The sequence below is a fragment of the Haliotis cracherodii genome, unplaced genomic scaffold (genome assembly GCF_022045235.1).
Source record: "Haliotis cracherodii isolate W230 unplaced genomic scaffold, xgHalCrac1.p SCAF_7, whole genome shotgun sequence".
Classification (NCBI taxonomy): Eukaryota; Metazoa; Mollusca; class Gastropoda; order Lepetellida; family Haliotidae; genus Haliotis; species Haliotis cracherodii.
The window spans coordinates 29,711,348-29,727,095 of NW_027266330.1; the positions used below are offsets into that span (position 1 = coordinate 29,711,348).

Consider the following 15,748-nt stretch of genomic DNA (forward strand, 5'->3'; position numbering starts at 1 on the left):
TTTTAAATTTTGTCTGGCAATGTCAGTTATATTTTCCTTAAGATCAGAATTTAGAAACTTTGGCACCCAACGAGCAGATATCTTATTCATCTGTAAATGTTCCTGAATAATAGTTTCAATGGATGCAGGGCTTAGACCTTTGTCCTCCTCAAGTTCGGCAATTGCAATACGTCTATCTTACAGTAGAAGTTTTTCCATCTCTTTGATTGAACCTTCATTGATGGAAGTTGAGGGGCGTCCAGACCTAGGGTCATCATCAAGGCTTGTTCTCCCAGCCTTAAACTGAGCTGCCCAACCTTAAACAGTGAAAGAGCTTGGGCACTTATCCCGATACACTTGTGACATGCGGTCATGAATTTCTTGGGACTTTTTTCTTAAGTAAAAAAACTTGATGATTGCTCGGTACTTGTTCTTTTCCATTTCTTTGTCAATTTGGGCCCGTGTCACGTCAACTGGCAACTGGCTGTCACCTGGCTGTCACTAATATACAAACGGCATCAACAGACCAAATACACTTGCAATGAACTACTCCAACAATCTACTACAGTATCCTGAGTCATCTGAAAATATATCACATCTATGGACTTTCAAACAACCCCCTACCCCACCACCACCCCACCCCGCCTACCCGGCATATATCGGTGCCTGCGATAATGTGTGACGATTGGCGACAATGTGTGCCCGGCGACAATACCTGATGTGATACACCCTTAAACTTTGCATTTCGACCTCGAGAAGAAAAATAACAGAAACTGTCAATGTTGTATCGAATTATATTTTTTGTTCAGGAACATGTTAAGGTTTGTCATTCTGGACCTGTTGTATAACAGTTAATTAACACCTGATTAATAACAATAATTGTTTGATATGCATTACTTAGAAGGTGACGAATGACAAAGTGGACACAATTTATGGATAACAACGTATTAAAGAAGATGTTATCCATAAATTGTGTCCACTTTCTCATTAACATTTCCCACCCAAATACCATTGATCGAACACAATTGAATTACAAATTGATCTTGAGTTTATAACTAGTATAATTAATATGTTGCTGTCTGATTCATATCATATCATATCATATCATATCATGTCATGTCATATCATATCATATCACATCATATCATATCATATATCATATCATCATATCATCATATCATATCATATAATAACTTGAGAAATTTGAAAACTTTGTTTCTATTGGTGATTCTATAACAGACGTTCAGGCTTTAGAATAACTCGACAATGCACTTGAAACTTTTCCTTTTTGATTATTACCAGGGCGATAAGGGTCGGCTCTTACAGTGTATTATACCCCTGTGGTCGCACGGGGAAACTGTGTCAGCTGCCATTACTGAAGAGCCGGTCCTGTCCCACGTCAATCCGACGCCATGGAGGTGACACGCTGCGCTTCATCTGGCCTGACGTGGATCAGTGTGTCGATGCCGCGTGTTCCCGTGACGTTGATGGGTGAATCTCGGCGGTCAGGGTCCGGCGGGGCTAGTCTCGCTGATGGTGCTGGGACGGGAACAGCAGGAGCTGGTCTCCCCGTGGACTTGCAACACTGCAATAGTAGTAGTAGTAGTAGTAGTAGGTGAGGTGAACTGGGGTTTAACGTCGCGTCCATGATTATTGCACTTATATAGCGACGTACATGCATGTGTGTGTGTGTGTGTGTGTGTGTGTGTGTGTGTGTGTGCGCTTGTACTAGTCCGGACTGATGCCGATTTATAGTGCTAGCTCACTGAGATACATGTACCATGCCACAGTTTAACACGAATACCCCACTCAGACACAGTATACTGACTCCGAGCCGACCAGTCTTTGTTTTAGCCCTTTAATGCCGAGCGCCAAACAGGGTAACAACAAGTACCATATTTTAACGTCTTGTGGTATGACGCGGCCGGGGATCGAACCCCGGACCTTCCGCTCTCCGGGCGGACGCTCTACCACTAGACAACGGAGGCGGTAGAAGCATTAGTAGTGGTGTTAATAGTTCAGTGTCGTCACGTCTTATGGGCAGGAAAAGTAAGGGCCATAATCTGAACCAGGTTCGAACCAGCGACCAACGCACAAACGCATTCGCGGACTTGGAATTTTTGTGGAACTATCTATAGACACGCATGCAAAAGACTGGCGTGCTGACTCGGTTTGTGTTCAGACAGGCGTATGCCGGGGAATCCCAGGAAGCATTTTGCCGACCTCGACCATATTCGAATTTTCAAATGGTTTGCTTGAGACATTTCTGAGTAAAAAAATTGATTATAATCAAAATCAAATATGGCCGCGACTAAAAAGATATCCCAAAATGGCAAATGTGTTATGTGTGGAGACAAATCTCAGAAAGTTTGGAAACATTTAATTCAGTAGGTTCAGAGTTGTAAGGATTTGAAGGGATGTACCCCAAAAGACTGTGAAAACCTTGAATAAGAATTTGTCAAGAAGAAAAAATGTCAAGCACCTAAAGCAGCGACACCTGCAATGGGTGAAAGTATTCGGACAACAGGGCGAAATATATCTTCAAAAGTAGCTTTGTTTTTAGTTATCTACCCTTGGTCATTTGGTCTACGACATTGGAACTTTTGTGGTATCTCGAACTCAACAGATTGCATGCACACACACTATTTTAACATAATCGAGCCATCGAGTTATTTTGCGATCACACTTGTACAAAAATAATAAATAATATAAAATCTAACGATTACAATAGGGCCCTAAAGACTTTAGGCTTGAGACCTAAATATTGTTACTTTGGGACAATTGAGAATATTTGTATGGACTGAAGCCTAGTGTCAGTTATCGTAGTGGAAAACGAGAGCTACCTTCAGTTTTGACATCTTCAACATGCCGTATGCAAAGGGTGAAGTTGCGGCGTTTGCAGTACTGAGTAGCCACAGGAGCTCTGCCAGCATCTGGTCGGCAGTCTCAGGGGATACACTTGCGCGTAACACCAACACGGTAAAGGGTATCTTGCAAACCACGTACAGTGCAGTGATTTGAATGCAGGAGCGAGCCACTTTGAGCAGATTATCCAGACGTTGCCGCTCGGCTGCTGATCTTGACGATGCCTTTGAGGACATATCTGCAACCTGAATATACGATTGGACAACTGGATGAAGAAACCGGGACTTCACTGCACCAGACAGTAACACTTGCAAACATACCCTCTTGTTGGACTTCACTGCACCAGACAGCAACACTTGCAAACATACCCTCCTGTTGGACTTCACTGCACCAGACAGCAACACTTGCAAACATACCCTCCTGTTGGACTTCACTGCACCAGACAGTAACACTTGCAAACATACCCTCCTGTTGGACTTCACTGCACCAGACAGCAACACTTGCAAACATACCCTCCTGTTGGACATGTATTTACGATATAGCTACACCTACAAACATACCCTCTTGTTCGACTTCACTGCACCAGACAGTTACACTTGCAAACATACCCTCCTGTTGGACTTGTTTTTACAATACAGCAACACTTGCAAACATACCCTCCTGTTGGACTTCATTGCACCAGACAGCAACACTTGCAAACATACCCTCTTGTTGGACTTCACTGCACCAGACAGCAACACTTGCAAACATACCTTCCTGTTTGACTTCATTGCACCAGACAGTAACACTTGCAAACATACCCTCCTGTTGGACTTCACTGCACCAGATAGCAACACATGCAAACATACCCTCTTGTTGGACTTCACTGCACCAGACAGTAACACTTGCAAACATACCCTCCTGTTGGACTTCACCTACCAGATAGCAACACGTGCAAACATACCCTCTTGTTGAACTTCACTGCACCAGACAGTAACACTTGCAAACATACCCTCCTGTTGGACTTCACTGCACCAGACAGCAACACTTGCAAACATACCCTCCTGTTGGACATGTATTTACGATATAGCTACACCTACAAACATACCCTCTTGTTCGACTTCACTGCACCAGACAGTTACACTTGCAAACATACCCTCCTGTTGGACTTGTTTTTACAATACAGCAACACTTGCAAACATACCCTCCTGTTGGACTTCATTGCACCAGACAGCAACACTTGCAAACATACCCTCTTGTTGGACTTGTCTGGTCGATATAGCTACACCTGCAAACATACCCTCTTGGTGGACTTGTCTGGACGATATAGCTACACCTGCAAACATACCCTCTTGTTGGACTTCACTGCACCAGATAGCAACACATGCAAACATACCCTCTTGTTGGACTTGTCTGGACGATATAGCTACACCTGCAAACATACCCTCTTGGTGGACTTGTCTGGACGATATAGCTACACCTGCAAACATACCCTCTTGTTGGACTTCACTGCACCAGATAGCTACACTTGCAAACATACCCTCCTGTTGGACTTCACTGCACCAGATAGCAACACATGCAAACATACCCTCTTGGTGGACTTGTCTGTACGATATAGCTACACCTGCAAAAATACCCTCCTGTTGGACTTCACTGCACCAGATAGCAACACATGCAAACATACCGTCTTGTTGGACTTGTCTGTACGATATAGCTACACCTGCAAACATACCCTCTTGGTGGACTTCACTGCACCAGATAGCAACACATGCAAACATACCCTCTTGTTGGACTTGTCTGTACGATATAGCTACACCTGCAAACATACCCTCCTGTTTCACTTGTGTGTACGATATAACAACACTTGCCAACATACCCTTCTGTGGGACTTGACTGTACGACATATGACTCCAGTGTAGCAGATGATCACGATGATGACAGGGATGACGAACAATGTCCTCATGACGACTGTGTAGGCAAGTGTGACGGAGTTGAAGAAGATGACATGACATTTTTTAGATCCGTCTGGGTTGTCTGACAAGACGTACCAGGCAGCGTAAGGGCAGCCCGAGGCCAGCGTGAAGCCCCACACACAGACGATGAAGGCTCGAGTTGTACCCATGCTGAACGCCTGCCCGTTAACATTTCCAAGAGCTCGAAAACTGAACAAGTAACAACAACGTTAGTTCAGCATTGGTCCGTCCCAATCGGCTCAATCATAATATTATTCGTCACCCGGTCAGCTTGGAGAGGAATACACATTAGTACAGGACCATCCAGTTTCGCGAGTTCACCATCGCAACACAACATAATATAAGGGACTTTGGGGTGGCCTAGTGGTTACGGTAATAACTCGTCATGACGAAGCCCTTGTTTCGATTCCCCACATACGTACAATGTGTGAAGCCCATTTCTGTGAAGTCCCTCGCCGTGGTGTTGCTGGAATATTGCTAAAAGCGGCGTAAAACCCATTTAATAGTTCAAACGTCGATGAAACTAAACTCAGCTAAAATTAGTGCGTTCGAGCCCCCTAAAATGCTAATTTTATTAACCCCGTTATGTTTGCCCTCGTAGCTAACAATATATGATATTATCTTTGAAAATAGAAGGTTAAACAAGACAGACCTGTTGTTAATCATTGATTTTGAAAAGCCTTTAGACACCATCTCGGAACGATTTATTGAACAAGTATCAGCAAAAATTGGATTTGGACCAAATATTAAATGGATAAAGATTTTTTAACTGATAATACATCAGCATCTGTTATGCAAAATGGGCATCTCTCATCTGTTTTTATGTTAGAACGGAGACGTAGACAGGGAGACCCGATACCTCCCTACCTATTCTTATTTGTAGTTGAAATATTAGCTATAATGATCAGGGTTAATTCTAACATAAAGGGCATTACATTAAATAACTTAGAGCACAATGTGCTGACGACACTCGGTTCATTCTAGGTGGATCTGGGGCGGTCGGGTAGCCTAGTGGTTAAAGCGTTCGCTCGTCAAGCCGAAGACCCGGGTTCGAATCCCGACATGGATACAATGTGTGAAGCCCATTTCTGGTGTCCCCCGCCGTGATATTGCTGGAATATTGCTAAAAGCGGCGTAAAACCAAACTCACTCACTCACTCTAGATGGATCTGAAAATAGCCTAAATGCTGCCATAGTAATACTAAATAATTTCTATAAAATGTGTGGCCTTATAATCAATGTAGATAAGACTAAAGCAATCTGGAACAATGTGGGGAAGTTATATGACTTTAGGCAATGATTTAAAGCTGGTCTGGCTTAAAGGGGATTTTGAAATTAGACTAAGACCTCTGGGTGATCAATACAAAGAAACGATCAGCTGTTCTAAACAGAATACTTGCCAATTGGCATAGAAGAAATAATATTAGGGAATATCAATTGTAAAAACTTTGGCTGTCAAAATATTACTCGAACATATACTGATGGTGGTCGTGGAAGGAATAATATTGAAACTTGTATAAATGCTCTTAAACTCCCCGCCCCCCCCCCCCCCCCCCCCCCCCCCCCCCCCACCTTTAAACACTATTTAAAAAAGAACACAAGTAGCAATAAAATCTTTCGGTTCTAATATTAGCGACTGCTTATGTCATGTGGACAATCCTTATGGGAGATATGTGGGTCATATTTTATGGAAGACATGAGTTCGATAATGAATATATTGAACAAATCACGGCTCAGCCACTCTGGTGAAATCATCATAATGCTTTTGAATCTTCATATATTATAAAGCATTGGTTTCATCATGGGGTTCATTTTATAAGAGATATTAGTAATGAAAATGGTATTCTAAATTTTGATTTTGATAGCAGATACAAAATAAAAGAAACAATTTTTGACTATCAAAAGCTGTTACGAATATTTCTAAAGCTTAGAGTGAGTGAGTGAGTGAGTATAGTTTTGGCAATATTCCAGCAATATTGCGGCGGGGGACACCAGAATTGGGCTTCACACATTGTACCCATGTCGGGAATCGAACCCGGGTTTTCGGCGTGACGAGCGAACGCTTTAACCACCAGGCTATCCGACCGCCCCTCTAAAGCTTAGAAAATGTGTTACAAACAGATCATCACGTCAACTAAACATCAACAATGTTTTTTCTGACATTTTTTTATGACAAAATATGGGCACGGGTGGCCCAGTCGTCTAAGGCGCCGCGATTCGCTGTGCAGAGTCGCGTCCCTTTGGCACGCCAGAAACCTATGATTGTGGGTTCGAATCCCGGTTCGCCCCGATTATGTTTCTAGGTTTGTCAGCACCATACCCGTGCTCGTGGGTTTCACCGAAGTGGTAAACGTCTGAGACCTGCATTCCTTCAGCTTTCCTCCCACATTAAGCTGACACGCCGCGATATAACTGGAATATTGTTAAAAGCGGCGTTAACCCAACTCACTCACTCACTATGACAAAATAATCAAGATTGATACAACCCTTCAAGTATTAGAATACCGGAATGGTATTTACCACCTTCCTATCACCTTCCCTGTTTTTTTCATACTACAGAAAATGTACCAAGGACTGTAAACTTATGGAATTTCAATTCAGATTTATTTAAAGTCAATCTACAGAAAGAAAGAAATGTACTGTTTGTATTTTGTACATACAACCACATAGTTAACAATAATCTGCTCTCAGCAAAGAGATTCATTCTTTATCAAGTATTTAAAAACAAAAACCGTCCTTTGATGTATTCATTAAAAGATTGAGTGATACTTGTCGAATGGAAAAATATATATTGCAAACAAAAACAACGGAAGCCATTGTAAGCACAAGAAATGGAAGTAACTGACTTTACGATCAAGATAACCAGTGAAGCGTTCATAAAATATCTTTTTCCATGTAAAAGTCTCATCACTGTCTACTTTAAACGTTGTATGCAGGCCTTACGTGAATAAAAAAAAAATTATAATGTCTTCTACCTTGATCGTAAATGTACTTGCCCACTCTATATATTTGTTAACATGTACTTGGAAATGGAATAAAATTTACTTATAAAAAAAACAAAAACATGCCCCCAAACATTTAATTAAATTAACAGTAATTAAGTGTTACTTATCACCTTCATTTTAAAGATCCGGGGTAGAATAGGTCTTCAGCAACCCATGCTTACCATAAAAGGCGTCTTTTCTTGTCGTACGAGGCGACTAACGGGATCGGGTGGTCAGGCGCGCTGACTTGGTTGATGCATGTCATCGTATCCCAATTGTGTGACTCGATGCTCATGATGTCAATCACTCGATTATTTGCAGACCACCGTCATATAACTGGAATATTGCTGAGTGCGGCGTTAAACAACCAACATAAAAAAGGTTTGTATAAACTAGGGTCTCAACTTTGCAAAACAATACCACTGTCAGAGTAGCGATACGTACAATTATAATATCACATATGTAGATAAAAGAATCTTCTACAAAGATTAAAGTATCATCTACGTAAATGTTTACATTCTAATCACATTTCTACAGTGTACGCAGCTTCATTATTGAGGGATCACACAGATAACAGGGGTGCAACTAGGCTAACCTAAAGGGTAAACCAATGTTACAAGGGCGAGAAACGGACGGTTTTGGCGGCATGTCCCCAGAAATATTTAGAAAATAAATACGCTATTTCCTGCATTTTGGAAGCGTTTTCAGTGTCAGTTTTTACTTGTAACAAATATGAGTAATTCATTTATTCTATATTTTATTAGTAGTATTAATTAACTGAACTGCAACAGAAACTTTGCACATTTGAAAAATAATGTGATTTTGAATTAGTTGTACTAGTTGAAACCCAAATAAACACAACAACATTGCCCAAACGCATCGTTGCTGTACCTGTAATTTTTACCGGCAATGCGCACGTTTTTTTGTAAAATCACTCGATGTCATTGCTGGTAAAAATGCACGTGCTATTGGGGTATCAAAACTGCACAGCAACAATGTCAAACATACACATTGTAAAAAAAAAAGTATTTGCAATGCCAAAACTAGCATCAGAACCTTTGGGATGGTCCAGATGGAGACCACGCAAACCCGCGTTGCAAGAACCTTTGCTTGTTCCCGTGTTCAACTTGTTGCAGCGTTTCAGACAGACTGGAAGGGCGTCGGACGGGGAGACCTAGGTTCACAACGCAACAGGAAGACCGGTATCTGCGAACTGAAGACCGGCATCTGCGAACTGTTGCATCTCGGCAACCGCTTCCTCACAGCGACGTCATCGGCAGTGAGTGAGTGAGTATGGTTTTACGCCGCTTTTAGCAATATTCCAGCAATATCACGGCGGGGGACACCAGAAATGGGCTTCACATATTGTACCCATTTCGGGAATCGAACCCGGGGCTTCGGCGTGGCGAGCGAACGCTTCAATCACTTGGCTACCCGACCGCCCCTCATCGTCAGTGAATGTCTTGGGTCGGCGGGTGAGCACACACACAGTGACCAGAAGACTTCGGGCAGCTGGTATCAGGGCCTACCGACCATTCAAAGGACAGATGTTGACCGCTGAACATCGACGCAGACGAATACGATTGGCTAATACAGTGAGGTGAAGGTGAGGTGAAATTGGGTTTAACGTCGCGTCCAAGATTATTGCACTTATATAGCGACGTGCATGTACGTGTGTGTGGCTGCTTGTACTAGCCCTGATGCCGATTTATAGTGCTAGCTCACTGAGATACCATGCCGCAATTTAACATGAATACCCCACTCAGACACAGTATACTGACTCCGAGCCGACCAGTCCTTGTTTTAGCCCTTTAATGCCGAGCGCCAGACAGGGTTACAACAAGTACCATCTTTTAACGTCTTTTGGTTTGACGCGGCCGGGGATCGAAGCCCGGACCTTCCGCTCTCCGGGCAGACGCTCTACCACTAGACCCCGGAGGCGGTGCTAATACAGTGCGGCGGTGGCTGCGGCGGGATTTACGTGGTCTTAACGGACGAAAGCAGGTTCTGTTTGTTGGGTTGATGGCAGACAGCGTGTTTACCGTGGCAAAGGTGAACGGACAGATGCTTGCTGCATTCAAGAAGTCGTTCCTCACGGTGGAGGTGGCGTTATGGTGTGGGGTGGAATTTGTGGAGACCAGACAACGCCAATCGTCGTCATCAATGGAAACCTCAAACCCCAACGCTATAGAGATGACAGCCTCAGTCCTGTAGTGCTGCCCTACCTCCAGCATCAACCACGATGTCGTCTGGACCAACACGACAACGCCATCCCCCACACATCTCGTATCGTAGTGGACTTCCTCGCCAACAACGTCAACGTCTTACCGTGGCCGGCATGTTCTCCTGACTTATCGCCAATAGAACACCTCTGGGACGTCTTGGACAGGCGAGTTACAGTCCGACCATCCCCTAATGCCAACAGACAAGAGTTGATATAAGCTCTACAAGATGAATGGAACCGCTTGCCACGTGACCTCATCAGACGTTTGACGATTTCCGTCCCAGGTAGAGTCTTTGCATGTATGGAGGCACGGGGTGGCCACTTTCGGTATTAAATCGACACATTTTGTGTCTGTGACCACTTTCTGTGTTTGAATGAACTGCATTGAAAATCTGGACAACTGAATTTTCAACTCCAGCTGATTGTGTTTGTCTGGTGTACAATATGTAACCAAAAAACATTGTTGGTTTATTAACTATACTTTAACTTTTGTTATTTTAGTTTATTAATTACATTCACTTCAATCTGGTGCAAAGCTTCTTTTGCCGTTCAGTTTATATGCAAGTGTTTCACCAACACATTTACGACATTCATTCAAAAAAGCATCTATGATGACAAATGAATTTTGAACATAAAAACGAATCGATAATATTACTTTAAAGTGTTTTTACATGTTCATTCGTGGTATGTGCTAGTTATTAATATTTTCATATTTTAACGTGAGCCGATCTATCATTTTAATGAAGATAATTGTGAGAGCGCAGTTTGCATCCGTCAAAAACCATCTACAAATAACATCCTAAAATGAGTAAAGATTCCGATTTTCTAGTAATTACATTAGACATTAAATAACATGTTCAACCGCGTATATTTTGAATTAATAATTCACTGCATAGATGGTAAATTGAGGTTTATTTATAAAAGAAATTATGGGTTTTTTTAGGTGTGAAAAAAATATGCTTTTTTCTTAGGTGTAAGCAATAATCATTGCTTTTCTGCTACAATGGTTGTTTTGCTCCTGGTTAATAACAGTTAAAACAATGCGTTGTCAACTTCCAAGAGTTCAGTTCAGTTGCATCTAGAACAAGCGTATAGTTGACAAAGTCATCTATATCCCCCGCCATTTTAACACGTTATGGTCCCAAACCAGGTAACTGACCCACCATTTCTCTAAGCCCATGTCAAAATAGCTACAATGGAAATTCTAAAATAAACATTTCTAAAACTCCTTAATATCAAATGGCACTAGTTCAGTATGCGCTTTATATATAGACATGCAATGTTTGGCAAGGAAATATTTAACAGTTTATTTGTTATACTACTTAAGTCAACCAATCCTATATTAAAACTTAAATCCAACTTAATGTCATGGAAACATAAACAATAAAAATTTCTAAAAGTGCTATATATCAAAAGGCACCAGTTCAGTATGTGACTGGTAGACATGCAAAGTTTTATAAGAAATCATTTAAACGGTTTTTGAGTTACGCTCCGGAAACGAACAGCACCCTTATAGAACCTAAGTCCAACTTGTTGCAATGGAAACGTAAAATACAAAAATTTATAAAATTCCTAAATAGCAAAAGGCACCAGTTCAGTATGTGCCTAGTAGACATGAAAAGTTTTGTAAGAAAGTATTTAATGGTTTTTGAGTTACGCTCCGGAAACGAACTGCACCCTTATAGAACCTAAGTCCAACTTGTTGCCAAGGAAACGTGAAAAATAAAAATTTATAAAATTCCTAAATAGCAAAAGGCACCAGTTCAGCATGAGTCTGATAGACATGCAAAGTTTCGTAGAGAAATATTTAACGGTTTCTGAGTTATGCTCCGGAAACGATTTCGGGACGCACACACGCACGCACGCATGTCATCGATCCCAATTGCGTGGATCGATGCTCATGATATTAATCACTGGATTGTCTGGTCCAGACTCGATTATTTACAGACCGCCGTCATATAGCTGGAATATTGCTGAGTGCAGCGTTAAACAGGAAATTCCTTATCAAAATTGCTGTGTGGGGTCTGGCATTGTCGTGTTGGAAGATCAAACCGGGTCCATGTGCTGCCATAAAAGGCAGAAGTTCTGGTGTCAGTACCTGGTCGCGGTAAATCTGTCAACTTCCTGTACACAACACTGGGCGTAACGTTCATGACGGCGCCTCCACACCCTCGCCCTACCATCAGCAAATCGAAGATTAAATCGGGATTCATCACTGAAGACGACTTGATTCCAATTCCTCTGAGTCCATCGTAAGTGTCGCTGTGCCCACAATTGACGTTGACGTCTGTGTAATTGAGTCAGAATCGGCCCGCAGTATGGCCGTCGTGCTTGAAGGTGAGCAGTTCTCAGACGGTTTCGAACAGTTTGCGCACTCAGTCTACCCCTTAACAGTTCATTTTTGGTTGATGTAGCCGTCAAAAATCGGTTACGGAGGTGACGTAAGACAATCTGACGACCCTCTGCATGTGACGTCACACGTGGTCGACCCGTTTGCTGTAGACGCGTCTGTAAATCATAAACAGTCCGTCGACTACAACCCATCGTCCTTGCGACTTCAGCTACGGACGTTCCCGTCTGCAACATGCCGATGGCACGTGTACGTTGCACATTTGAAAGGCGTGGCATGACAAATGGCCGTAAAGACTTTTGCTTTCTTGTGTTTTTCTTTTTTTGTGAATGACTACTAACATGTATGGCTGAAAACACGTGCGGAATTATGGCCACGTGGCACGTGAAAAACCACTTTTGCCACTGTAGTGCTGTGCACATGATTTTGATCGATTCACCTGCACAAAAACTGGGTGTTATCTGAAGACAATACGTGGCCATTACTGTTTAAATACACAATAAGGGCCCACAATGATAATTTGTCAAAATGTTAAAATATTAGGATTGTGAAGTTTTTAATTTGGTTCAGTATATATTATTCATCCTACAATCAATATCGGGAGACGAGACGTTTACAGGCAAAATAACTTGATACTTTCACAAACACAATTTTTGATAAAAACTCGGAGTACCCAATATGGAACTGTTACCTTAATACATGATGTGTCATTCCACTCGTCCTGTTACTTATCAAACACAAATGCTCCAATTTCGCCTTGACGGTGTGGTTTTAGAGAGTGTACTGCTAAACTCATTCTTTGACCCTCGAGGTTTGCCAGCTCCGGTCTCTCGAATATTTACAGACCGTTGTTATGGAGTTGTCTGCGGCGTAAATCAGCATCCACTCGGTCTTACGCTTGCATTGGCATATTTAACTGACATTTGCTAGTATGTCCGGTATACGGTAATAAGAGGAGTTCCGTACCTTCGATAAAGAAATGAGTGAGTGAGTTGGGTTTAAGGTCGCTTTTAAAAGTATTCCAGTTATATCACGGCGTGTCAGCTTAATGTGGGAGGAAAGCCCGAAGTGATGCAGGTCTTAGACGTTTACCACTTCGGTGAAACCCACGAGCACGGGTATGGTGCTGGCAAACCTAGAAACATAATCGGGGCGAACCGGGATTCGAACCCATAACCATAGGTTTCTGGCGTGCCCAAGGGACGCAACTCTGTACAGCGAATCGCGGCGCCTTAGACGACTGGGCCATCCGTGCCCCCTCGATAGAGAAGGCACCACGACACAGGACAGAAGCTAGATAGTAATCTTACCTCTCAATACCAATAAATCCTATGGTGTAGAGTGATATCTTCTCAAAAACAGCCCTTCCTACAAGGTGCACCTGACAAATATGGACACCGAGGCTCCATGTTCCCAGCAACTTGTATAGAGAGAAGGGCAAAGCTGTCGTGAGAACAAACATCAAGTCTGAAAAGGCCATGGAGAAAAGACATGTCTCAAACGGCCGTCTCTGGACTATCTTCTTCTTCAGCATGACGGCAATCAGAGCGACGTTGCCAATGGAGGCAATGGCGATGACGAGAAATTCGACCGACGACACCGACTGGTCGAAAATGGACGTCATGTTGGATCACCTCTGAACGGAGCTTTAGAAATAATGTTCAGCTCGGAAAGCACATAGCTGGTCAAACAAAACCATAGCAACAATCAGCTATGGCCAGGAGCCGAGATTTTTTAATTTATGAATAATAACCGCGGTGAAATTATATTGCTGGAGAAAATGATAGACTTTAGTTTTAACCTGACACTGAAGAAACCGGCGGTGATGCGTAATGAATGTAATACACGATTTGACGTGTGAAACCACACAAAGGTATGTTATTAATTGATCGACTTTCACCGGTACATCGGGGGCACTGGTGCCCCAGTCGTCTAAGGCTGCGCCATTCGCTTTACAGAGTTGCGTCCCTTTGGCACGCCAGAAACCTATGATTGTGGGTTCGAATCCCGGTTCGCCCCGATTATGTGCTTGCATGATTCTCCTGGGTATAATCCGAGAAATATTTATTGAGTAACGCGCATGTGAAAATGAATGTCTAACTAATGTGATACTTCTTTATTTATGCGATTCGCTGTGCAGAGTTGCGTCCCTTGGGCTCGCCAGAAACCTATGACTTTGGGTTCAAATCCCGGTTCGCCCCGATAATGTCTCTAGGTTTGTCAGCACCATACCCGTGCTCATGGGTTTCACCGAAGTGGTAAACGTCTGATACCTGCACCACTTCGGGCTTTCCTCCCACATTAAGCTGACACACCGCGATATAACTGGAATACTGTTAAAAGCGGCGTTAAACCCAAATCACCCCCACTCGTTATTTATGTCATGTTTCTGAGTTGATCCTTATACCGTTGTCAAGCAAAAGTGAAGTGAGATCATCTTGATCATCATTTGGTTGTCTTACCGACTTACAGAGTCAATTCACTTCGTCGACGGGTAGGTGGGTATAATAATAATAATTGATATCGTTAATAAATGGATAGACCACCATACAAAAAAGGTAGGGAATAATATTTACGTATAAATGTAGTACATTGTTTGAGTAGTTCATTGCAAGTGTATTTGGTCTGTTGAGGCCGTTTGTATATTAGTGACAGTCAGTTGAACGCGACAGGGGTCAAAATGGACACAGAAATAGAAAAGAACGAGTACTGAGCAGTCATCAAGTTCTTGACTTTAGAGAAAAGTTCTTCCCAAGAAATTCATGACCGCATGTCACAAGTGTATGGGGATAAGTGCCCTAGCTATTCCACTGTTAAATGTTGGGCAGCTGTGTTTAGGGCTGGGAGAACAAGCCTTGATGCTGACCCTAGGTCCAGACGTCCCTCAACTTCCATCAGTGAAGATTCAATTAAGAAGATAGAAAAACGTATGCTGTCAGATTAACGTATTACCATTGCTGAACTTGGGGGAGACACAGGTCTAAGCCATGGATCCATTGAAACTATTATTCATGAACATTTACTGATGAATAAAATATCTGCTCATTGGGTGCCAAGGTTTCTAAATTCTCATCTTAAGGAAAATAGAACTGACATTGCCAGAGAACATTTAGAGCTAATTGAGGAGGATTTCGCCTAATTCGCGTTCACATGAGAAGCATCTTAGGTGTGTAAAGAAAGTATGTAAATTGTGAAAGGGACACATGTTCGTCTGTTCACGACTTTCAACACAAAACAGGTTGTTTTCCAATCAAAGTTGAATGAGAAGAGAGTTACTTCACCGAAAATTTTCGCGTGAAGCAACATTTGTTTGATATAATTTGTACACAAAGTTTTGACTTGAAACCAAAAGAAAACACTGTCTGCTCAACTCTGTATGTATGCATACAAGTTG

The 15,748-nt window shown here is 42.4% G+C and overlaps 1 protein-coding gene across 1 annotated transcript; it reads right to left on the minus strand.

Annotated features, from left to right (window-relative positions):
* Positions 1–1,378: 1,378 nt before the first annotated feature.
* On the minus strand, positions 1,379–13,978 carry LOC139448786 (cysteinyl leukotriene receptor 1-like). The gene is made up of 5 exons (XM_071230320.1): positions 13,665–13,978; positions 4,700–4,985; positions 3,645–3,758; positions 2,823–3,089; positions 1,379–1,564 (listed from the first exon to the last, which is right to left on the minus strand). The coding sequence occupies exons 1-5, from the start codon at positions 13,976–13,978 to the stop codon at positions 1,379–1,381; spliced, it is 1,167 nt and encodes a 388-aa protein (XP_071086421.1).
* Between the last annotated feature and the right edge of the window lie 1,770 nt (positions 13,979–15,748).